Source organism: Lactuca serriola, chromosome 1 (genome assembly GCF_051521515.1).
Source record: "Lactuca serriola cultivar US96UC23 chromosome 1, Lser_US96UC23_V15, whole genome shotgun sequence".
NCBI classification, from domain to species: domain Eukaryota; kingdom Viridiplantae; phylum Streptophyta; class Magnoliopsida; order Asterales; family Asteraceae; genus Lactuca; species Lactuca serriola.
The window spans coordinates 180440293-180466638 of NC_136408.1; the positions used below are offsets into that span (position 1 = coordinate 180440293).

General features: G+C 42.4%; 1 protein-coding gene and 1 non-coding gene across 2 annotated transcripts; one reads left to right on the forward strand and one right to left on the reverse strand.

Annotated features, from left to right (window-relative positions):
• Nucleotides 1-719: 719 nt before the first annotated feature.
• On the reverse strand, nucleotides 720-1904 carry LOC145064336 (uncharacterized). The gene is made up of 2 exons (XM_079011808.1): nucleotides 1566-1904; nucleotides 720-1424 (listed from the first exon to the last, which is right to left on the reverse strand). The coding sequence occupies exons 1-2, from the start codon at nucleotides 1902-1904 to the stop codon at nucleotides 720-722; spliced, it is 1044 nt and encodes a 347-aa protein (XP_078867934.1).
• Nucleotides 1905-2948: 1044 nt separating this feature from the next.
• On the forward strand, nucleotides 2949-3055 carry LOC145080766 (small nucleolar RNA R71). Its single transcript, XR_013695352.1, has one exon. It is a non-coding gene; the product is annotated as a small nucleolar RNA R71 (small nucleolar RNA).
• The last annotated feature ends 23291 nt before the right edge of the window (nucleotides 3056-26346 follow it).

Consider the following 26346-nt stretch of genomic DNA (forward strand, 5'->3'; position numbering starts at 1 on the left):
AGCAATTGTGTTAAAGGTCTAGCTATTTTGGAAAAATCTTTTATGAAACGCCGGTAAAAACCTGTTTGTCCTCAAAAACTCCTAATGCCCTTCACATTAGTCGGTGGAGGTAATTTGGCAATTGTATATATTTTTGCCCGATCGACCTCAATTCCCGATTTGGAAACTTTGTGGCCCAAAACTATACCCTCTTTAACCATAAAGTGACATTTCTCCCAATTAAGGACCAAATCGGTCTTTTCACACCTTGCAAGCATTAAATCAAGGTTAGCAATACAATTATGGAAAGAAGATCCAAAAACAGAAAAATCGTCCATAAATACTTCCATGAACTTTTCCACCATGTCGTGGAATATGGCTGTCATACACCTTCGAAATGTCGCAGGTGCATTGCATAACCCAAAGGGCATGCGGCGATAGGCAAAAGTCCCACTCGAGCAAGTGAAAGTGGTCTTTTCTTGGTCCATTGGGTCTATGGGTATTTGGAAGTAACCCGAAAATCCATCTAAAAAACAATAATAACTATGATCGGACAATCTTTCAAGCATTTGATCTATAAAAGACAAAGGAAAATGGTCTTTACGAGTGGCATCATTTAGCTTTCGATAATCGATGCACACTCGCCAACAGGTTACCGTTCGTGTCGGAATAAGCTCGTTCTTCTCGTTTGATATGACTGTCATCCCTCCTTTATTCGGCACCACCTGGATAGGACTAACTCATGGACTATCGAAAATAGAATAAATGATCCCCGCATCAAAAACCTTGCCTACATCCTTCTTGACCACTTCTTGCATGTGTGGGTTCAATCTTTTTTGGTGTTGCACTACTGGCTTTGCTGCTTCTTCCAGGTTGATCTTGTGAGAGCAATAAGAGGGGCTTATTCCCTTGATATCAGTGATACTCCATGCAATGACACTCTTCCTCTTCTTTAAGACTTGAAATAATTCTTCTTTTTTAGATTTAGAGAGGTCAGAAGCTATTATACCTAGTTTTTGTTGACCATCTTCAAGGAATGCATACTCCAAGTGATCTGGTAGTCCCTTGAGCTCAGTTTTTGCGTTCTGCATGCTGAACACCTCGAGTACAGGTAAGGGACTCATCAAGAGCGGTGCAGAAATCGCGATTCCTCGGGATTCTTCAAATGAACTCGGCGAGTAGGTCGAGTCTACTCGGCGAGTAGGTTGCTCCATGGTCTTCATTAACTCATCATAATTAACTTCTTCCAGCAGTCTCTCTATTTCCAGTAGGTCTTTTTCAGCATCAAGTTCTTCAGTAAAGGTGATGGTGGACTTGTTTGGATCTTCATTATGCCATTCCTCCATCAATTCATCCAACATATCAATTGAAAGTGTTGTGTCATCACTATGCCTTGCATGCTTCATGGCTTGATCAACCTCGAAAGTGACTGAATCATCCCCCACCTATAGAGTAAGTTTTGAAACTTGCATGTCAACTATAGCGATTGCGGTGTTAAGGAAAGGTCTTTGAAGGATGATCGGGACTTGAGGATCCGCTGCCATGTCTAGAATTATAAAATCCGTGGGAAACACGAATTTATCTACCTTCACCAATAGATCTTCACATATTCCTCTTGGAAATGTGACTATTTTATTTGCTAAGTGTATTGCCATTCGAATTGGCCTTGGTTCTGGGATATCCAATTTCTTGAAAAATGAATAAGGCATGAGATTCACAGTTGCTCCCGAATCAGCCAATGCATGAATGGTGGCCAAATTCCCAAATTGGCAAGGCAAAGTTAAGCTTCCCGGGTCACCCTTCTTCTTCGGTATCTTGTTCAACATGGCAGCTAAGCAATTCTCATTAAGAACTACCTCCTTCACTTCCTCCATCTTCCTTCTATTAGTTAGAAGCTCTTTGAGAAACTTGGCGTATTTTGGCATTTGGGCAACTGCTTCTATGAATGGTATGTTGATTTGAAGAGCTTTTATGTGATCTAGGAACTTCTGGTAGTCTTCTTCCTTGTTTTCTTACTTAGCTCGGGCTGGATATGGCATTGGAGGCTGAAATGGTTTTGCTGGGATCTGACTTTTCTGATTAGGCACTGGACTCGGCGAGTAGGGTCTGTGTCATGCAGATTTTGATTTTGGCTTTGTTTTTCTGCATCCTCCTTATAGTAAGTGCTTGGGCTCTTTATTTTGAATAGGTGCCAGAGGGGTAATTATCTTCCCACTTCTAGTTGTCAAAATATTTATATGTGCGCCTCGTGGGTTGTTTTCGGTTTTACTAGGAAGTTCTCCTGGTGATCTTTGATTAATTTTTTGAGCAAGTTTCCCTAGCTGTGTCTCAATGTTGTGGATAGATGCTTGTTGATTCCTAAGCATTGTTCTTGTCTCTTGTATTGCAGCATCATGGTCATTGTGTCTCTTTTCTGAAGCAGCTACAAACTTGGTAAGCATCTCCTCCAAACTTGATTTCCTTTCTTGTACCGGCTCCTCCTTTGGTAAAAACCTCTTCCTTTTTGTTTAAATTTCTCCTCCTTAGCCCTCTGGTACTCCTCATAACGAAGCTACTCTTTCTTGGGTTTCCGCCATTCTTTATCATAATGGTCACCACTTGAGTAACATACTTGCACCTTCTTATTCCCATTCTCGTCCAAGTCACAATCTCTAGTAAGATTAGGTCCATTAAAATTCTCACAACCCACCTGAATAGCATGTATCGTTTGATCCATTTTATCCATCCTCCTATCCATGGTGTTCAACATAGCCATGACTGCTAACAAATCTTCTGAAGCTGCATAAGCTGATCCCCTGGTCACCTCATTCCTTGGATTGTGGTATTCTCTAGAATGCTTAGAGAATTCTTAAATTAGTTGCTTTATCACCGGGGGTGCTTTCTTTGTGAGTGGACCTTGTGAGTCAAGTAATTGCCTTGTTGTAACATTCACTCCATCATAGAAAATGGAGACTTCTTGTTGACTATTAAGGTCATGATGTGGGAAATTCCTTAGTAAACTCATGTACCTCTCCCAAGCTTCATAAAGTGACTCTCCAGCTTGTTGTTCAAAGTTGGCTATGGCTTTCTTTAACTTAGATATCTTGGAGGGTGGGCAGAATTGATCCATAAACTCTTCTTTCATCTTGGCCCATGTAGTGATGGATCCGGGGGGAAGTGACTTGAGCCAATCCTTTGCAGCACCCTTCAATGTAACCAGAAGCATGCGAAGTAGCTGAGTTTCACAAGGCACGTTTGGAACATTAAAATAATCAACTACATCATTGACTTCATCCAAGTGTTTGTAAGCATCTTCGTGGTCTTTTCCGTAGAAGGAGATCTCCTAGAGTAGAGCAAGAATGTGACTCTTAAGCTCAAAAGTGGAAGTTGTGGGAATTGCGGGTTGCACAAGTCCCAGATCGGTATCATTGCGTATCCTCTTCTTCCATTCCCCCATGGGGACTTCATCGATCTTAGCCATGAGAATAGCTAATTCGTCGTCGGAATTGGAAACGTGCCCGAATGTAGGGTCTTCTTCTCCTTCGGTTTCATACTCGGTATCCTCTTTGATTGGGTATTCGCTTGCTAAAGAGGCGCTAGATGCTCCTGATTTGTTGTTCTTCTTTTTCCCAAAAATCGTCTTTAAGCCATAGAAAGGCGACTTCTTAGGTGTATTCGAGCTTTCAACGTCTTTGCATTTGTTTTTCCTGAACGCGGATTCCGGGTCTTCAAAAGGGGGAACCAGTGGAGTGCGGGATCCTCTGGTCATGAAAAGCCTGCAACAGAATAAGAAAAACGCATAAAAAGAACAACAGATGAAACATAATGAAAATAAAAATTAAACTGTCAAATAGCAACGAACTCGCCGAGTAGGGTCGAGTGCACTCGGCGAGTAGACTGTCTAAAACTCAATAATAAATAAAATTAAATAGAAACGGCTAAAAACTAATAACAACTAAAACTTAACATACTTACTGAATTACTGAAAAAAAATAACTTTGTGCAAGATAAACTCACACAAAGAATCGATAAAACTAGGAATTAGATTTAATTTTTGAACCGTTTCCCAGCAACGGCGCCAAAAACTTGATGTGTGTAAAATGCATTGGTTTTATTCCTACTTTAAAAATATAAATTTATCACACAAAGGCAGTAAACCTGTCTTTTAATGTTATAGTTGGATAAGTAGGGTGTCGAACTCAGGGAACGGAAATTAAACTAATAACTAATTTTAACTAAACAAGTAATAAAAGTAAAATGATTTTCTCTAGTTTTACAAGACTAGAAACTTAAACACACCACCTAATAAGCAATTAACTAAACAACTAAAAACAAGTAAAAATTCACCAAATTTAATAAAGGGTTTCTGTTTAGGTCCAACCAATTCACTCCTATGGTTAATGTTATGATAAAGTGATAAATTAATTGATATTGGTTACCAACTATAGTGGTTAGGTTCGCATTCACTATTACTAACCCTTAGAAAATTAATCAATTCAAGCAGTGGCCAATTGTTTAAACTAATTCACTCCCTAGTTCAATTATTTGGACTAAATAAGACATGTAATTGGTTAATCAAATTAGTAATTCAACTAACCTCTTGTTTGTTGGTTTCTCAAACAATCTCACACATTAATTTACCCATTCTCTAGTTAATCCTAGTTTCATATTCACTAATCCTAGGCATATGCTGAAGTGTTCACATAAAGCATATGAGGTTAACAATTAGGAGATGTTCATGCAGCCTAATTGTCTTCCAATTAACACAAAATAGTTATGGTTAATGCATAAGGTTCTTTAACAAACTTAATTTAATAAAATCACCAATAATCAACCAATAAAAGTAATAATCAAACCATAGGAGTAACTTGGTTTTTCCTAAACAGAAACTACGAAAATTCAGCTCATGATTACAATAGAAACAAGCTCAAAAACGAATTTAGCTAAGCTAGACATGATTCAATCCTAATATTAAATGGAAAATTTAACCTAATTCGCCTTGAGTCTTCAAGAGATCAAAGATTAGGGTTCTTCAGGTCTCCAAAGGTTTCTTCAATCGCAGGTGTATCTCCCAAAAGCCAAAAAAGTCCCCCAATTCAGAATAATATCCTTTATTTATACTTATCTCAAACCAGAGGCAACTCGGCGAGTAGGTCTCCAACTCGCCGAGTACCTTCGTTGAATCCATGTGCGGTAAGGATTTTGGACATTACTTTGCAAACATTCTTTGGAACTCGTCGAGTAGCTTCGTGGACTCGCCGAGTGTCTTCCGGTTTTCTCTTCTTTCTTCATTCTCTAGCTTCTAATTGCTTCTCCTTCTTCCTTTTTGCTTCCAAGCATGTCTTCTGGACTGAAAATATAATTTAGACCTTATTAAGTACCTTTTTTTCATATTATGCAAATAATTAGCTAAAAATTAATAAAAGTTTATACTAAACATATGGCTAATTATGCACAGATCAACAACTTTTAGATCAATTTGGATTGAAAACATATTATCACATAATTTTGTTATTAATCTAAAGTAACTCATATGAACAAGATAATTCAAATTAAAAAAAATTTCATGTAATTAAACTAACCATTAAACTAATACAAAACATGAATCTATTGACAATTATCTTTTGAAATTGGATTGGCATGAACATTACCACATCAAAAATAGGTTTATAAGTTCAAAAACAGCTTAGGGTAATGTTCCTAGTCCAATTCCATCAAAAAAAAACTCGACAATATGCTGTCAGGGGGTCCAACTCGCTGAGTACAAGAACAAACTCGACGATTTGTATGAGTTTGTACATGGACTCGTCGAGTCCCTTAATGGACTCATTGAGTCCCCTATCCAGACAGCAAAAAAAACTTTGTTTTTTAGCCTTTTGCATCAAGTATAATTGAAAACTAGCCTTGGCTCTGATACAACTGATGGGTTTTGGTATAATACAACATCCTATGGTGCGCATACAACCCTAAATACCTTGGATCTATGCTTTCACTAATTATACAAGCAAAGGAGTTTCCAAGGCATTAAACCTATAACTAACATGCAATTTGTCATAAACAATACAATATACTAGTTAGAGTAACATACCTTTTATGTGGCTTGAAGTCTTGATGTATTTGGTGTTGTTTGAAACACTTTGGACTTTAAGAACTTAGTGCCCCAAGTGCTGCAACTCAAATGGATCATAACTCACCTAGGACAAAGGTGACTCTTGTGATTTTAGGCAATGCACTACATATTTATATGTGGGATTTCAAGCGTCATGGGAATAACCCAAATCCATACCTATGGGTTTGATGATCCATGGTTCATGTGGCTCAACTCTTTACGTATCTATACATAAAACTGTGTTGGATATAGTGTCTAAGTCCATAACTATATTTGGTATGTACTTGACCCGACCCGGCATGGTCCATTTGGGTCTCACTTCACCCAAACAATTTATGTATAATCTTTTGAGAATAGTATAAGTTATGATTTATTAATATATTATAAGTTCTAATATATTAATATAAAATCATATTATTTAATTAGTATTGACCTATAATTAATTTAGAGATCAAAAGTATGACTAATTAAATATGGGCTCTTGTATTTATATAGTGTGGGCTAATGCTTATTTGGAATGGGCTAGGCTTGCATGGAAAGTCCATGGATACTCCATGGAGCTTTAACCGATGGATATCATGGAAATGAAAAGACATGGGTATTAGGGTTTACATGGATGTAACCCTAATCCACCACACTATATAAAGGAGGCTTTGGTTCTTGAAATCACACTAGTTGTGGTGAGTATACTAAGAGGGCCGATTTCAAGAAACGTTGTGACTATTCTCTCAAGTTTCCAAGTTTGTGGTGATTTGTGATTTCCATTTGAGACATCCACATTATTGGTGCCAGGCTCTCAAACTCCAAGCAATCAACTACTACTACAAGGTAAGTAATTCTACTAGCTTTATTTGATTCAAGTACCCCATGCCATGCTAGTTAGGATAAGAACCTTGGAAAAATGATTATTTGCATGTATCTTAGTAAAACATAGATCCAAGGTTTCTAGGGTTGCATGTACACCATAGAGTGTTAGAATGCTCAAAACCCTTCAGTGGTATCAGAGTCTAGGCTTGTTTACTTGATAATTGATGCAAATAGCTTGAAAATCGAATTTTTTTTCACTACACATATGAACTCGCCGAGTCCATTGGGGGAATCGACGATTCCATGAAGAAATGCATGCTACTCGTCGAGTCTGTTCATGCACTTGACAAGTAGAGGCTGCAGTGTACAGTTTTTCGAGTTTTGCTGCTGGAAATGAACTAATAACATTACCCTAAACTGTTTTGGTGTTTTAAAACTTGTTTTAGATGGTGTAATGTTCATGCTAATCCATTTACAATGGCTATTATCAAAACTTACAAGTTTTATATAAGTTATGTATGATTCTTGAAATTATTGATAATCATGTTCTTGAACTTATGAGATTAGATGATCATAGGAATTGTTTGTAACCTCCTTGGTAGTTTAATTCATGATCATAATGTGTTTTAATGGAGTCCATAACTTGTCCTCAAGTTATGGAAAACCAAAGGTCACACTTTAATGAAAAACCATTATAAGAACACATGAGTTATAAAAATGAAGAGTCTTCATTTTAATACTCAATTAACTCATAAGTTATGAGAAAAGTGAAGTTTTGAAAGTTTACAAAACTTGCCTTCAAGTTTTGGAACACGTAAAGTCATAATTAAGCCTTTAGTTCCAACCCTTAGAATTTTAATTATTAAAATTCAACCCTTATACTTTATAATATTATAAGTTAATATATATATATATATATATATATATATATATGTGTGTGTGTGTGTGTGTGTATGTGTGTGTATAAGAGCAAAGTCGTCTTACCATTAGTAGGCCTCATTCACGAAGCCGGTCTATAAGGGGTATAAGGTTGTTTCCTATAAAATTGTGACTTAATGGGTGTCCATTCTCACCCACCGCTTCCTTGATCGGTGGAGGGTCGTTAGCAGAAAAATGCAGGACAATGACTATAATTCTCATTTAAGTATGATGAATATACTAAACTAACTAAACCTTATTAAATTCCCAATCTTAGTTACTTTAGGAAAATGTGAATAAGGTGCTAATCCATGAAATTACACTTTGCACTTTGAATAAGTCGTTAGTGGAGCGTGTGTGGTTAACTGGCACACTAACCTAGACTTATCAAGGTGGGAAAAGGGTGACTTAATGTTTATCATAGTATCGATGGAGCGTGTGTGGTTGACCGACACATCGATTGAGGGGTAATACATTAAGGGTACCAAGTAATTTACATGGTTACTTCACACCTTGTTTTGTGATCCTCGGCATCCCTATCACAAAAGTTGAAGGGCACACTCGAGATTGAAACATGCCATTGAAAAGTTCAATGAATCTAGGAGTTTCTAAACCAATTAAAACCTAATTAAATATTTTGTTTTTCATGGTGGAAACTGGTGAATCGTCATTCACCTACCTTCAAATATCTTATAGCTTAGATTATGGCATCCATCTTCTATGCTATAAAATATTGTGTTGGGTCCTAGCCTTAGTATTACATTTGGGTGTTTTATTAAGGACTAACTTTATATCTAATCTAATCTACTCTTTCTTCCTTTCAGATGTCTTCCAATAACAATGCTTCTAGCTCAAACCCTACTGCCTCCTTCTCTCTCATGAATCTTTGTGGGAGAGTCATCTTTGATGGATCTAACTTTACAGATTGGATCAGAAACGTCAGGATGGTCACTCGGTATGAGAACAAAGAATATGTTCTCGACAAGGAGCTGAAGGTACCCGAGCAAACTGCTACTCCTGAAGAGCTTGCTGAATATGAGGTACATGAAAGAGATGCTACAAAAGCGGCATGCATCATGATGGCCACCATGACGGCCGAGCTCCAAAAGTCCTATGAGGAGTATTACCCTTTTGAGATGCACATGGACCTGATGGACTGCTACCATCAAAGTGCTCGTCAAGAGAGATATGAAATAATCTCCTACATGATAACAACCCGAATGAAGGATGGTGAACCCCTCACGGGCCACATGCAGAAAATGAAAAGGTATGTGGACCGTCTGCTGAAGATGAATGTGAACTTCCCCGAGGAGTTAGCAATAGACATCATTTTGCACTCCTTACCATCGTGTTATGATCAATTCCGCATGACATATCACATGAACATGGAAGAAATCACCCTCAGCAAACTTCAAGGACTCTTGAAGACTGTAGAAAGTGGTCTAAAAAGTAAGTTGGTTGTTACAACTCCTACTCCAACTCCTACTGCGGCCAATGTCTTGGAAATCAGGCATGGCAAAGGGAATAAGAGAAAGAACCCTTCTAAGGGTACTAAGGGTAAGACCCTTGAAGGATCCTCTTCAAGCAAAACCAAGAAAGGTTTTGTCACTCCTTCTACAAATCCTAACGAGCTGTTGTATGGTAGGAGGTGTCGGACCCCCATTTGATGGGGAGAAGTGGGACAGAGAGTGATGGGCAGCACAGAGCTCGTGCTTCAGACGACAGAGCAGATTCAGCAAGTTAGACAAAGGTTATTGACCGCCCAGAGCCGACAGAAGAGTTATGCAGACAGGCGCCGATCCGAGCTTGAGTTTCAAGTCGGCGACTTCATTCTCCTGAAGGTCTCTCCTTGGAAAGGAGTGATTCGATTCAGGAAGAGGGGCAAGTTGGGGCCCCGGTATATTGGGCCATTTCGTGTGATTGCAAGGATAGGTCGGGTAGCCTATCGGTTGGAGTTGCCAGCGGAGTTGGGACAGATCCACGACACGTTTCATGTGTCGCAATTGAGGAAATGCATAGCCGATGAGTCGGCAGTGGTTCCATTGGAGGATATTCAGGTGGATGCGAGCCTGAATTATGCTGAGAGACCAGTGGCCATTAGGGATCGGAAGATCAAGGTTCTGAGGAACAAGGAGGTACCCCTGGTGTTGGTTCAGTGGCAACACCGTAAGGGATCGAAAATGACTTGGGAGCCGGAACGTGAGATGCGGGAGCAGCATCCGGAACTATTTGCAGAGTGAGACTTCGAGGGCGAAGTCTAATCCTAGTGGGGGAGAGTTGTAACAGCCCGAAATCTCAGGTATTATTAAATTATGTTTTGGGGTGATTTAAGAGGGGACTCGGCGAGTTGGAGCCTAGACTCGCCGAGTAGGATCGCAGACTTGGTCGCGGGATCGCGACTGGACTCGACGAGTCCAGATATGGACTCGGCGAGTCGACGCTGTTTAGCGAAAACCCTAACCGTTCAGGTTTGGGACGTATAAAGGAGACTTATTGGCTGTCATTATTCAGTTTAGCCTTCTGAGAAGAACCCTAAATCGATTGGGTGCATCTGGAGCAAGGATCATCGGCCATTATTGATTATAGAAGAGTGATTGTGCAAGGAAGAGAAGAGATTGGCTAAAGGAGCAGCAAGGGGGTCACATTCTAAGGATTGGGGACACAGAGAATACATCATCCAGGTAAGAATTCGTGTATGCTCTGCTATATTGATGTATTTATGGATTTAGGGTTTATGGAACCCTTGTGTGATTAGATTGACTGTTACCCTAGTTCCCTAAACGAGTGTAACCCTGTATTGAGACCCTTGGAGGTCCAAAATGTCCCATGTCTATGCATTTCGGGAATTGATGAAGGTTTTGGATTGGAATCCTTATGCCTTAGGTCAAAATGTAAATTATGAATCACATGGTGTATCATGAGCACTGAAATGAGGACTTCACGTGGTAGATCATCCTAGGAAGGCCAGACCTAGGAATGGTCGAAGCAGTTCTGACCTTAGGATGCAGTTTGAGCGGTTGCATGGCATGGACTCGCCGAGTTCGATGAGCAGACTCGGCGAGTAGCTTGAAGATTTACTGGGACTCGTTGAGTTGTTCTTCAGACTCGGCGAGTTGAGTCGGGGTGGCCCCGCGATTCTTCCAGGAGTAACTCGTCGGGTCAAGGAGGATACTCGACGAGTAGATAGGGAATCCTAGAGAGTTGGAGGACGTCTAGACTCGCCGAGTCGCCATGGTACTCGCCGAGTCCGGTCGAGTTGACCGTTGACCGTTGACCAGAGTTGACCTAAGTCTGACTTCTTAGGGATAGTCACACTTAGAAGATATAAGTGTTAATGATATATGTGATGTTATAGGGAGGTTGTAGCTCGTCGGATTGTGCATGAGTGATTTCAGGATTTGCTAGCTTTCAGCATTCACGAGGTGAGTCTTCTCACTATACTGTACCCGGAAGGGTTTGACTGTGTGACCGGAAGGTCAGATACGATATGTGATATGTATGCTATATGTGGTAAGATATTTGTTATATGTGCTATGTATGTTTTATGGGCCGGAAGGCGAATATGTTATGGGCCGGAAGGCGTGGTGTTGATGACCGGAAGGTCAGGGTCTGGAAAGGCGTATGTGCGTAAGTTGTATATTGGGGAACTCACTAAGCATTTATGCTTACAGTTGTTATGTATGTGTTTCAGGTACTAGCGAGGACCGTGGGAAGGCGCCGGCGTGATCGATACACACTGAAGAATGCTTTTATGATCTTGGGATTTTGAATATTTGTATTTGACAGAATACTTAAACTATTTATGCCTTGTTTTGAATGGAAATAATTATATTTTAAAAATGAAAAATTTGTTTGAAAATTTGCGTTGTTACAATTGGTATCAGAGCCTTGGTTTGAGGGATTCGGGTGCACCTTCGGGGGTAACTGAACTCAAACCGAGGATTTGAGGAAACTTTTTAAATAAAGGCATAAACTTTTGTAAATGGTTTTGTGGTAAGCAAGAAAGAAGCAGTGTGTACGATCAGTCAGCGCCCGAACGGTAAAGGTCCCCAAAATACCTTACAATATTATATGATATGAATTGTTATGCATGCTAGAAGACTAGGTATTCATGATAGGACTAGAGTGGCCTGATTTGTGATGCCTTAGTCTAGGGAAGTTTGCCTATATGAGATGCTTTGCTAGTATGCGGGTAGATAGTGCATATCAGAAGTAGAGTACTCACTATCCGGAGTTTGGGGAGGAAGACTTGGGATGAACGCTGATGCGGTGCGGTCGGTAGTATTGGGCCCGTACTACCGAGGACACCGGGTCAGTGGGAGGCCCAAAGTAAGAATCCATGGATATCGGAGACTGAGTAGGGTTGCGTTATCGAGTGCGATTACACTCGCTGGAGTCTCTGATAGTTTTATGTTGTATTTCAGAGACATCATGGTTAGGCCACGCCACGGAGCGAGTTCGAGCGGTGTGAGTGACGAGGAGATTCGTCAGATGATTCACGAGGAGGTAGCGGCGGCGATCCGGGCTGAGATCCCGGAGATGTTTGGGTCTATTAAGCCCACCCTGATGGAGACGTTCGATGAGCGGTACACCGCATTGACTGAGGCTGCAACCGCTGCAGCTACCGTAGCTGTGGCCGCTGCTAGGCCACAGGGGGGTGACTCGTTGTTGTTCCGAGAGTTCAGCAACACGAAGCCACCGGAGTTCGATGGGACGCAGGATCCGATTGCTGCGATGAGGTGGATCGCGGATATATAGAGGGGTGCTTCTACACTTGTTCATGCCCGGAGCACCTGAGGGTACGGTTCGCTTTGAACCAGCTCCGTCTGGGAGTGAAGGACTGGTGGAAGTTCGTGACGGCAAACTTCACTTTGGCAGAAACTACAGCAGTGACATGGGAGGGGTTCACTGCCATGTTCAGGGATGAGTACGTTCCCCCGGTGGAGCGGGAACGATTGGTTCAGGAGTTCTTAACCCTCAAGCAGGGTACTGACTCGGTGGCGGCGATCACGCGGAAGTTTCATGAGAGGGCGATGTTTTGCCTCGAGCTGGTGGCCACAGAGCAGGCTCGGATGAGCCGGTACTTGGGTGTTCTGAGGAGGGAGATCCGGGAGTTTGTGTCAAACTCCACTTACCATACTTTTACTGAGCTTCAGTCGAATGCCAGGAAGCGTGAGATCGAGTTAGAGACTCAAGCCAGGGAGGAGGCCGAGTCTCAGCAGGCAGACCGGCGGCCGGCTCAGTCTCAGCCGGCAGCCAAGCGGATCAAGTCCGCCGATTCGAGGACAGGAGGTTCGAAGAGCCGCACTTGCGGAAAGTGCGGCAAGGGTCACGATGGGGCGTGTCGAGCCGGTGCTTGCTACAAGTGCGGCAAGGAGGGGCACATTGCTAGGGAGTGCCCCAAGGGGTTTATGGTTTGCTTTCATTGCAACCAGACCGGCCATCGGAAGGCCGAGTGCCCTCACCTTCGTCAGGGATCTGCACCTACTGCCAGGACTACTGAGACTCGACCGGTGAAGGTCGAGGCCCCGAGGGCTCGTGGGAGAGCCTTTCAGCTGACTGCGGAGGAGGTCCGCGCTGCGCCCGATGTCGTGGCAGGTATGTTGTAATTCATGTATTTATTTTAATGACGAGATGTTATGCTTATGTTATTATATGCGTCGGTACTTTTCTTGTGAACTCTGTGCCTGACTTAGTGTTATTTGACTCGGGTGCGAGTAGGTCCTTTGTGTCCTTAGCCTTTAGTCAGCATATCAGCGTTAGTCGTGAGTCGTTGAGTCGACCTTTGAGAGTTTCTATAGCTGACGAGAAAGTGATTTGTGCCGCGGAGGTTCTTCGGGGATGTGTGCTAGAGATTTTCGGGGTGGAGTTCCCGATTGACCTGATTCCTATTGCGATGGGTGATGTCTGTGTCATCGTGGGCATGGACTCGTTGAGCCAATTCGGCGCTGTCATCGACTGTGAGCGTCAGTTGGTGACTATACGAGACCATAGTGGGGGAGTTCTCTCGGTGTACGACGAGGGTACCCGTTCGGGATCAGCTTTTTGTTCGGCCGCTAGGGCGAGGCAGTGTCTACAGCAGGGCTGTAAGGGTTTTGTGGCGTATGTGATGGATACGCGGGAGGTTTCCGAGAGACCGAAATCAGTTGAGGAGGTTCCTGTGGTGCGCGAGTTTTCAAATGTTTTCCCCGAGGAGTTGCCGGGAGTACCTCCTGTGAGGCAAGTAGAGTTTAGTATCGATCTAGTTCCGGGGGCCGCGCCTATTGCTAAAGTGCCTTATCGTCTTGCACCTCCAGAGATGCAAGAGTTGTCCTCGCAGCTCCAGGAGTTGCTGGGGAAGGGATTCATTCGGCCGAGCAGCTCGCCATGGGGAGCACCTATTCTGTTCGTCAAGAAGAAGGATGGTTCACACCGGATGTGCATTGATTACCAGGAGTTGAACAAGTTAACGGTCAAGAACCGTTACCCGTTGCCGAGGATCGATGATTTATTCGATCAGTTGCAGGGAGCATCTTGGTTTTCCAAGATCGATCTGAGGTCAGGGTACCATCAGGTGAGAGTGCGGGATGGGGATGTCCAGAAGACAGCATTTAGGACGCGATATGGGCATTATGAGTTTGTGGTGATGCCTTTCGGGCTCACCAATGCCCCGACTGTGTTCATGGATCTCATGAATAGGGTATGCGGACCGATGTTGGATCGGTCAGTGATTGTATTTATCGACGACATTCTGGTGTATTCTAGATCTAGAGAGCAGCATGAAGAGCATTTGAGGGAGGTCCTCGAGGTATTGAGGTCGGAGAAGCTTTATGCAAAGTTCTCCAAATGTGACTTCTGGCTGCGGGAGGTCCAATTTCTAGGACATGTTGTAAATCAGAAAGGGATATTGGTCAATCCGGCCAAGTATGAGGCGGTGATGAGTTGGGAGGTGCCGAAGTCACCCTCCGAGATCAGGAGTTTCCTTGGGTTGGCAGGGTATTATCGGAGATTCATTAAGGATTTCTCCGAGATCGCAATGCCGCTCACCAGATTGACCCGGAAGGGTGTTGCATTCTCATGGGGGCCCGAGCAGCAGACCTCCTTTGAGACACTTCGCCAGAGGTTGTGCGAAGCCCCGGTATTAGCTCTCCCAGAAGGGATGGAAGATTTTGTGGTATATTGCGACGCATCGATTTCGGGACTGGGTGCAGTGTTGATGCAGAGGGGTCATGTGATAGCGTATGCATCGAGGCAGCTGAAGCCTCATGAGGCGAGATATCCCACGCATGATTTAGAGTTGGGGGCAGTAGTGTTCGCTCTCAAGATTTGGCGTCACTACCTTTATGGGGTTCGATGTACGATATACACGGACCACAAGAGCTTGAAATATTTGATGGATCAGCCCAACCTAAATATGCGTCAGAGGAGGTGGTTGGATGTGGTCAAGGATTATGATTGTGAGATCCTGTACCACCCAGGCAAGGCTAATGTGGTAGCCGACGCATTGAGCCGCAGGGCGGAGAGCACTCCATTGCGAGAGGTATGCTTGAGACTGACTGTGATGACTCCAGTATTGGATGCTATTCGTGGGGCACAGGCAGAGGCTGTGCGACCAGAAATGCAGAAGAAAGAGCGGGTTGTGGGGTTAATTTCAGAGTTCGTTAAGGATGGGCGAGGGCTTATGACGTTTCAGGGTCGGATCTTGGTACCGTTCGTGGGCGGTACGCGTATTACTTTGATGGAAGAGGCTCATAGATCGAAATTCTCGATCCATCCCGGTGCTACAAAGATGTATTTGGATTTGAGGAAGGAGTATTGGTGGCCCTATATGAAGAGGGACGTGGCATGGTTCGTTGAGAGGTGCTTGACCTACCGTAGGTTTAAGGCCGAGCACCAGAGACCGCATGGCAAGTTACAGCCATTGGAGATTCCTGAGTGGAAGTGGGAACAAATCACTATGGACTTCATCACCAAATTGCCGAGAACTGTCAGGGGAGTTAACGCAATTTGGGTGATTGTGGATAGGTTGACGAAGAGTGCACACTTCCTTGCCATCAGCGAGAGTTCTTCAGCGGAGAAGTTGGTGGAGATATATGTGAGAGAAGTAGTATCTCGGCATGGAGTGCCGATCTCGATTGTTTCAGACCGTGATGTGCGCTTCACTTCCAGATTCTGGAAGAAATTCCTGATGGGTTTTGAGCATTCTAACACTTCCTAAGTGTACATGCAACCCTAATAACCTTGGATCTATGTTTGTCTAATTATCATGCAAAGTTGAATTCCAAGGTTATATTCCTATCTAGCATACATGGGGAACAATTTTAACTTTTATCATAGATAGAATAACTTACCTTGTTGTTGCTTGTGTTCCTTGAAACCTTGTGAGCCTAGCACCCCAAGTGTGATGCCTCAAATGCTTCACACAACACCAAATGCTCTTGGAAAGACTCTTGAGATAACACACACTTCTCAAAATCGGCCAAGCCCTCTAGTTCCTTAGTAGTGCCGATTTTTGGTGGAGAATATGCTTCTTATATAGTGTTGACACATCTAGGGTTACACCATGTAAACCCTAATGTGTCATGACTCTTCATTTCCATGACCCATGGGTTTGTAACTCCCATGGAGCATCCATGGAGTATCCTATGGGTAGAGCCCAACTTGATAATCCATGGAGCCTCTTAGCCCACTATACAAGATATGGATGATTTACATAATCAACCCATATATTTAATTAGTTATCCTTTGATCACTTAATTAATTCCAAATTAATTCTTTGATCAACTAATCAAATAATATTATTAATATATTAGAACTTATAATATATTAATAATCTCCAAGTGTTATTTCTCTCATTTAGTCTATCCAATTGCATGGTGCCATGCAACCCAAATGGACCATGCCGGGTCGGGTCAAGTACAAGCCCGAAATAGTTATGGACTTAGACACCTTATCCAACAGTCTCCCACTTGGATAAGTCTAATAACTATATCTCTAGTACTTCAGGAACCGACCGGCAATCGTAGCTCTTTCAAGGTTTCTCGGAACTGAGAAGATGATAGTACGCCATTTAAGATAAGTGATCATATAATCCTCCGTTCTAGATATCAGCCGGACAAATACATGGAACATTGTCTTGCTTATTGTCCAGCATTTGTTTCCCGATTTCCGATTTGTTTGACATAGAACTTAATTGAACACATCAACTTAGTTCTGACCGGGCCCGGTACATGGGTCAAAACAAAATCATCGAGGGGCCCAGATATCAGCTTCTAATCCAAGAAGGAACAGATAAACTTCGACTCATATGTTTGTTCTACCACTCATTGAATTACACACAAAAGTACGTTTTATAACATCGAGTTACCAATGCGGTTTCGTACAGTCAATGCATAACCAACTCGTAAGTAACAAATCATATCTCTAGGTTTGAAGACTTATATGATATTACCGTCTCACGATCACTCGAGATAGAATTCCATGAAGTGATTCCAGTGAGCGTGGGTTGAGTCCAATACTCAGAACTTATGAGCACTCATGATTGTTGTAGCCTTGTCCAACACCTTAGACCTCTACAACCCATCATGACAGTCTTGATTCATACCTACTTCCGACATATGACCGACTGTGGAGGTTTGAATAATATGTTATACCAAACAAAATTATTCTGGAAGTCAAAACATGCAAAAGAAATATAGTAAACGATTAACAAGAGATAGCAACACTTTACTCATAAATAAAACACCTTTTATTCATCATCAAATGTCAATTACACTTTACAAATTTCCGGGTTATCTAACTACTAAAACTTATATCATCCTTTAGCCCTATGCTCCGAGCATGCTGGAGATGCTTAACCCGAGTCAGTCCCTTCGTGAGGGGATCTGCTGGGTTCTCATCCGATGATACCCTCTTTGCCACGAGGAGTCCTTCTTCGATCCGATGTCTGATGAAATGGTATTTTCTGTCGATGTGTCTGGATCTCCCGTGATCCCTTGGTTCCTTAGCTAAGGCAACAGCACTTTCACTATCACAGAAAATTTCCATTGGCTCTTTAATAGCTGGTACAACTCCAAGGTCTCCAATGAAGTTCTTCAGCCATATCGCTTCCTTTGCTGCTTCGCTAGCTGCAATATACTCTGATTCACAAGTAGAGTCTGCCATTGTCTCTTGCTTGGAACTCTTCCAAGAAATTGCTCCTCCGTTTAGGGTAAAGACCCAGCCCGACTGAGAGCGGAAATTATCCCTATCAGTCTGGAAGCTAGCATCACTATACCCTACTACTCTCAAGTCATCACTCCCACCGAGGGTAAGAACCCAGTCCTTAGTCCTCCGTAGGTACTTGAGGATATTCTTTACCGCAGTCCAGTGTGCCCTACCAGGGTTCGCCTGATACCTGCTAACCATGCTCAAGGCAAAAGCTACATCGGGTCGAGTACACGTCATAGCATACATGATCGATCCTACAGCCGAAGCGTAAGGTGTTCGACTCATTTCTGCTATCTCAGCCTCAGTGCTAGGGCTTTGTGTCTTACTCAATCTGGTGTTACTCTGGATGGGTAACTCTCCTTTCTTGGAATCCTGCATGCTGAATCGCTTCAGCACTTTATCCAAGTAGGTACTCTGACTAAGTCCAATTAGTCTTTTACTCCGATCTCTCAAGATCCTTATCCCTAAAATATAGGCAGCTTCACCAAGGTCCTTCATAGCGAAACACTTCCCAAGCCAGGATTTTACTTCCTGCAGGGTTGGAATGTTGTTTCCTATGAGTAGTATGTCATCCACATACAATACCAAAAAGCTAACTATACTCCCACTAGCCTTGACATACACACAAGATTCATCTTCACTCCTAGAAAAGCCAAATTCCTTGACCTTTTCATCAAAGCAAAGATTCCATCTGCGAGGTGCTTGCTTCAATCCATAAATGGATTTCTCAAGCTTACACACTCTATTAGGGTACTCGTTGCTGACAAAACCCTCTGGCTGACTCATGTAAACATCTTCAGCCAACTTCCCATTAAGGAAAGCGGTTTTGACATCCATCTGCCATATTTCATAATCATGAAATGCAGCTATGGCTAACAGAACCCGAATAGACTTAATCTTGGCTACCGGAGAAAAGGTCTCATCATAGTCCACTCCAGGAATTTGAGAGAAGCCCTTTGCAACCAGTCTAGCCTTATAAGTGTGTACTTTACCATCCATGTCGGTCTTCTTCTTGAAGACCCATTTGCACCCTACTGTCTTACGACCTGGTACGTTTTCAACCAAGTTCCAAACTTGATTGTCATACATGGATTGTATCTCGCTATCCATAGCCTCTTTCCATTTAGCAGACTCGGGGCCTGCCATGGCTTCCTCATAGCTGTTAGGGTCATCTTGACTTACTAGTGTTTCATCACTAATAAGTGTCTCACCTTCTGCAGTAATATGGAATCCATAGTAATGCTCAGGTGCACTCCTAACTCTCGTGGAACGTCTCAGAGGTACAGATTTGTCAATTTGCTCAACAGGAGTTTCCTCCTCAAGTTGAGGGCTAGAGTTTGAAGTTCCTTCACCGCTTGATTCTTGAATTTCTTCAAGATCAATTTGCCTCCCACTGTCTCCTTGGCTTATAAACTCTCTTTCTCGAAAGACTCCTCTTCTTGCTACAAAGACCACATTGTCACTAGGTCTGTAGAAGAGGTAACCAAAGGATCGCTGTGGGTAACCGATGAAAATACACCTCTCGCTTCGAGGTTCGAGCTTATCATGAGTCTCGCGTCTCACGAAAGCCTCGCAACCCCAAATCTTGATGTGGTCTAGTTTAGGTACTTTACCAGTCCACATCTCGTGAGGAGTTTTGGCAACTTTCTTTGTAGGGACTAGATTAAGAATATGGGCGGCAGTCTCTAAGGCATACCCCCAGAATGAGATTGGTAGCGAAGCTCGACTCATCATGGAACGAACCATATCCAACAAGGTTCGATTACGCCTCTCAGCCACACCATTCAACTGTGGTGTCCTGGGAGGTGTCAATTGTGAGACTATCCCACATTCCCTTAGATAGTCGAGGAACTCTGAACTAAGATACTCACCACCACGATCGGATCGAAGCATCTTAATATTCCTGCCCAATTGATTCTCGACTTCCTGTTTAAATTCCTTAAACCTCTCGAAAGTCTCTGACTTATGCTTGATCAAGTAGACATATCCATATCTACTATAATCATCAGTAAAAGTCAAATAATAACGATTAGCATCCCTTGTGGCATGTTTGAATGGTCCACACACATCCGTGTGTATAAGGTCCAACAAACCTTCACCCCTCTCACATGAACCTGTGAAGGGTGACTTTGTCATTTTTCCAAGTAAGCATGATTCGCAACTATCATCTGACTTTAGGTCAAACGACTCCAAGACTCCATCCTTTTGGAGTTGGCCTATGCGTTTCTTGCTTATATGTCCAAGACGACAATGCCATAAAGATGCTTTATCCAAGTTATTATTAGTAGAATCAATACACAAAACATTATTTCCCAAGTTATCTACAACAGATACAGCTTCATACACACCATCACAAGGTAATGCTTTAAAATAAAAGACATTATTATAGAAAACATCTATAGAACCAACTTCATTATTAAATGAAAAGGTAAACCCTTGTTTGTACAAAGCATGAAAGGAAATAATATTTCTTGCCATTCCTGGCGAATAACAACACTTATTCAAATCTAAACTAAACCCACTACTTAGCGATAAAGTATAAACTCCAATCTTGGTAACAGGTATAGCTTTCCTATTCCCCATGATCAAGTTTATCCTTCCTTGCTCCACATCCTCACTTCTTCTTAGTCCCTGCAAGTCACAACAAATATGAATACCACAACCGGTATCAAGGACCCAAGAATTAGAATGGGGTGAGTTATTAGAAATGATAGTGTAAATACCTGCATGGTTGGGTTTAACTTTCCCATCCTTCACATCTTGCTGGTATTTTGGGCAGTTCCGCTTCCAATGAGCTTTTTCATGGCAATAGAAGCATTCAGCCTCTTTTGGGTCAGAAGAAGGAGTAATGAAACCTTTCTTGGTTCCACTTGAAGAAGAGCCATCAAGGGTCCGAACCTTGGTACCCTTAGAAGAGCTCTTTCTCTTCCTCCCTCGACTTTTCCCGATTGCCAAAACCGGAGTAGAGTTTTGAGTAGGAGTGATAGCAACCGACTTCCCCTTAAGACCTGTTTCTGCGGTCTTGAGGAGTCCCTGAAGTTTGCTGAGGGTGACTTCTTCCTTGTTCATGTGATATGTCATGCGGAATTGATCATAGCACGATGGTAAGGAATGCAAAATAATATCTATTGCAAGATCCTCCGGGAAGTTCACATTAAGCTTCAGCAAACGATCCACATACCTTTGCATTTTCTGCATGTGGCTCGTGACGGATTCCCCGTCCTTCATCATGGTTGTTATCATGGAGCAGATGATTTCATACCTCTCTTGTCTTGCACTTTGATGGTATCTTTCCATCAAATCTTGGTGCATTTCATAAGGGTAGAAATCCTCATAAGACTTTTGGAGTTCCGCTGTCATCGTGGCCATCATGATGCAAGCCACTTTCGTAGCATCCCTTTCATGTGCCCGAAATTCAGCGATCTCCTGAGGAGTTGCAGTGGTCTCATCAATCTCCTTAAGCTCCTTGTCAAGGACATATTCTTTGTCCTCATAGCGGGTAATCATCCTGATGTTTCTGATCCACTCATTGAAGTTGGATCCATCAAAGGTGACTTTCCCACACAAGTTCATAAGGGAAAAGGAGCCATTAGGATTAGAGCCAGAAGCATTGTTGAAAGACATCTGAAGGAAAGAGGACAAGATTAGTTTAGATATAAGAGAGTCCTTAATAAAACACCCAAATGTAATATTAAGGCTAGGATCCAATCACAATATAATATAACTTAGAAGAGGTATGCCGTAATCTAAGCTATATCATATTTGAAAGGTAGGTGAATGACGATTCACCAATTTCCACCACGAAAACCGAAATGATTAAATATTAGGTTTTTGAATGGTTCTTAGAAATTCCTAGATTCTTTGAGATTCAATGAACTTTTCAAAGGCATGTTTCAATCTCGAGTGTGCCCTCCAAGTTTTGTGACTGGGATACCGAGAATCACAAAACGAGGTGTGAAGTAACCATGCAAATCACTTGGTACCCTTAAAGTTTATCACTCAATCGATGTGCCGGTTAACCACACACGCTCCATCGATACTATAATAAACCCTAAGTCACCCTTTACCTACCTTGTTAAGTCCAAGTTAGTGTGCCGGTTAACCACACACGCTCCACCAACGACTTAATCAAAGTGTAAAGTGTAATTTCATGGAATAGCACCTTATTCACATTTTTCCTAAAGTAACTAAGATTGGGAATTTAATAAAACATTTAGTTACTTTATAATATTCATCATACTTTGAATGAGAATTAATAAGTCCTTGTCTTACCCGTTCGGCTAACGACCCTCCACCGATCAAGCAAGCGGTGGGTGAGAGTGGACACCCATTAAGTCACCATTTTATAGGCAACAACCTTATACCCACCTTATAGACCGGCTTCGTGAATGAGGCGTACTAGCGGTAAGACGACTTTGTTCTTATACATATATATATATAATTATTAAATCATAATAATATAAGTATAAGGGTTGAATTTTAACTTTTAAAATTCTAGGGGTTGGAACTAAAGTTTTAACTTAACTTTACTTGTTCCAAAACTTGAGGGCAAGTTTTGTAAACTTTCAAAACTTTTCATTTCTTGTAACTTATGAGTTTAATAGAGTAATAAAATGAAGACTCTTCATTTTTCTAACTCTTATGTTCTTTTAATGGTTTTTAATCCAAGAGACTTTTGGTTTTCCATAACTTGAGGACAAGTTATGGACTCCATTAAAACACATTATGATCATGAATTAATCTACCACATAGGTTACAAATAATTCCTATGATCATCTAAACATCATAAGAACAAGAATATGAATATGAACACTTTCAAAATCACAATTAATCTTTGTAATTTTGATAACTAGTTGTTGTAAATGAGTTAGAAAAGACATTACACCTTCTAAAATAAGTTTTCAAGTACCAAAACATTTTAGGGTAATGATTCTAATCCATTTCCAGCAACACAAGTCGAAATTCTGCACTCTGTCGACCCTACTCGCCGAGTGCATAAACCTACTCGCCGAGTAGGCTGAAGATACACATGAACTCGTCGAGTCCTCCCCATGGACTCGCCGAGTCCATCAGTCAGACAGCAAGATTTTCGACTTTCTTCAACTTTTAAGCACAAATAACAAACAAACAAGCCTAGGCTCTGATACCACTGATGGGTTTTGAGCATTCTAACACTTCCTAAGAGTACATGCAACCCTAATAACCTTGGATCTATGTTTGTCTAATTATCATGCAAAGTTGAATTCCAAGGTTATATTCCTATCTAGCATACATGGGGAACAATTTTAACTTTTATCATAGATAGAATAACTTACCTTGTTGTTGCTTGTGTTCCTTGAAACCTTGTGAGCCTAGCACCCCAAGTGTGATGCCTCAAATGCTTCACACAACACCAAATGCTCTTGGAAAGACTCTTGAGATAACACACACTTCTCAAAATCGGCCAAGCCCTCTAGTTCCTTAGTAGTGCCGATTTTTGGTGGAGAATATGCTTCTTATATAGTGTTGACACATCTAGGGTTACACCATGTAAACCCTAATGTGTCATGACTCTTCATTTCCATGACCCATGGGTTTGTAACTCCCATGGAGCATCCATGGAGTATCCTATGGGTAGAGCCCAACTTGATAATCCATGGAGCCTCTTAGCCCACTATACAAGATATGGATGATTTACATAATCAACCCATATATTTAATTAGTTATCCTTTGATCACTTAATTAATTCCAAATTAATTCTTTGATCAACTAATCAAATAATATTATTAATATATTAGAACTTATAATATATTAATAATCTCCAAGTGTTATTTCTCTCATTTAGTCTATCCAATTGCATGGTGCCATGCAACCCAAATGGACCATGCCGGGTCGGGTCAAGTACAAGCCCGAAATAGTTATGGACTTAGACACCTTATCCAACAATTCCATGAGGAGCTGGGTACTAAATTGCATTTTAGTACCGCATACCATCCCCAGACAGACGGTCAGAGCGAGCGGACGATTCAGATGCTGGAGGACATGCTTCGAGCGTGTGTGTTAGACTTCGGGGGTAGCTGGGATGCGTATTTACCCTTAGCAGAGTTTTCCTACAACAACAGCCATCATTCGAGCATTGGTATGCCGCCTTTTGAGCTGTTGTATGGTAGGAGGTGTCGGACCCCCATTTGCTGGGGAGAAGTGGGACAGAGAGTGATGGGCAGCACAGAGCTCGTGCTTCAGACGACAGAGCAGATTCAGCAAGTTAGACAAAGGTTATTGACCGCCCAGAGCCGACAGAAGAGTTATGCAGACAGGCGTCGATCCGAGCTTGAGTTTCAAGTCGGCGACTTCATTCTCCTGAAGGTCTCTCCTTGGAAAGGAGTGATTCGATTCAGGAAGAGGGGCAAGTTGGGGCCCCGGTATATTGGGCCATTTCGTGTGATTGCAAGGATAGGTCGGGTAGCCTATCGGTTGGAGTTGCCAGCGGAGTTGGGACAGATCCACGACACGTTTCATGTGTCGCAATTGAGGAAATGCATAGCCGATGAGTCGGCAGTGGTTCCATTGGAGGATATTCAGGTGGATGCGAGCCTGAATTATGCTGAGAGACCAGTGGCCATCAGGGATCGGAAGATCAAGGTTCTGAGGAACAAGGAGGTACCCCTGGTGTTGGTTCAGTGGCAACACCGTAAGGGATCGGAAATGACTTGGGAGCCGGAACGTGAGATGCAGGAGCAGCATCCGGAACTATTTGCAGAGTGAGACTTCGAGGGCGAAGTCTAATCCTAGTGGGGGAGAGTTGTAACAGCCTGAAATCTCAGGTATTATTAAATTATGTTTTGGGGTGATTTAAGAGGGGACTCGGCGAGTTGGAGCCTAGACTCGCCGAGTAGGATCGCAGACTTGGTCACGGGATCGCGACTGGACTCGACGAGTCCAGATATGGACTCGGCGAGTCGACGCTGTTTAGCGAAAACCCTAACCATTCAGGTTTGGGACGTATAAAGGAGACTTATTGGCCGTCATTATTCAGTTTAGCCTTCTGAGAATAACCCTAAATCGATTGGGTGCATCTGGAGCAAGGATCATAGGCCATTATTGATTATAGAAGAGTGATTGTGCAAGTAAGAGAAGAGATTCGCTAAAGGAGCAGCAAGGGGGTCACATTCTGAGGATTGGGGACACAGAGAATACATCATCCAGGTAAGAATTCGTGTATGCTCTGCTATATTGATGTATTTATGGATTTAGGGTTTATGGAACCCTTGTGTGATTAGATTGACTGTTACCCTAGTTCCCTAAACGAGTGTAACCCTGTATTGAGACCCTTGGAGGTCCAGAATGTCCCATGTCTATGCATTTCGGGAATTGATGAAGGTTTTGGATTGGAATCCTTATGCCTTAGGTCAAAATGTAAATTATGAATCACATGGTGTATCATGAGCACTGAAATGAGGACTTCACGTGGTAGATCATCCTAGGAAGGCCAGACCTAGGAATGGTCGAAGCAGTTCTGACCTTAGGATGCAGTTTGAGCGGTTGCATGGCATGGACTCGCTGAGTTCGATGAGCAGACTCGGCAAGTAGCTTGAAGATTTACTGGGACTCGTCGAGTTGTTCTTCAGACTCGGCGAGTTGAGTCGGGGTGGCCCCGCGATTCTTCCAGGAGTAACTCGTCGGGTCAAGGAGGATACTCGACGAGTAGATAGGGAATCCCAGAGAGTTGGAGGACGTCTAGACTCGCCGAGTCCGGTCGAGTTGACCGTTGACCGTTGACCAGAGTTGACCTAAGTTTGACTTCTTAGGGATAGTCACACTTAGAAGATATAAGTGTTAATGAGATATGTGATGTTATAGGGAGGTTGTAGCTCGTCGGATTGTGCACGAGTGATTTTAGGATTTGCTAGCTTTCAGCATTCACGAGGTGAGTCTTCTCACTATACTGTACCCGGAAGGGTTTGACTGTGTGACCGGAAGGTCAGATACGATATGTGATATGTATGCTATATGTGGTAAGATATTTTTTATATGTGCTATGTATGTTTTATGGGCCGGAAGGCGAATATGTTATGGGCCGGAAGGCGTGGTGTTGATGACCGGAAGGTCAGGGCCTGGAAAGGCGTATGTGCGTAAGTTGTATATTGGGGAACTCACTAAGCATTTATGCTTACAGTTGTTATGTATGTGTTTCAGGTACTAGCGAGGACCGTGGGAAGGCGCCGGCGTGATCGATACACACTGAAGAATGCTTTTATGATCTTGGGATTTTGAATATTTGTATTTGACAGAATACTTAAACTATTTATGCCTTGTTTTGAATGGAAATAATTATATTTTAAAAATGAAAAATTTGTTTGAAAATTTGCGTTGTTACAGTTGGACCT

Coding starts and splice junctions, on each gene's coding strand:
- LOC145064336 (XM_079011808.1), bottom strand. CDS start 1,904: ATGCCAAAATACGCCAAGTTTCTCAAAGAGCTTCTAACTAATAGAAGG. Junction 1,425..1,565: donor GTGAAGATCTATTGGTGAAG/GTAGATAAATTC, acceptor CTTACTCTATAG/GTGGGGGATGATTCAGTCAC.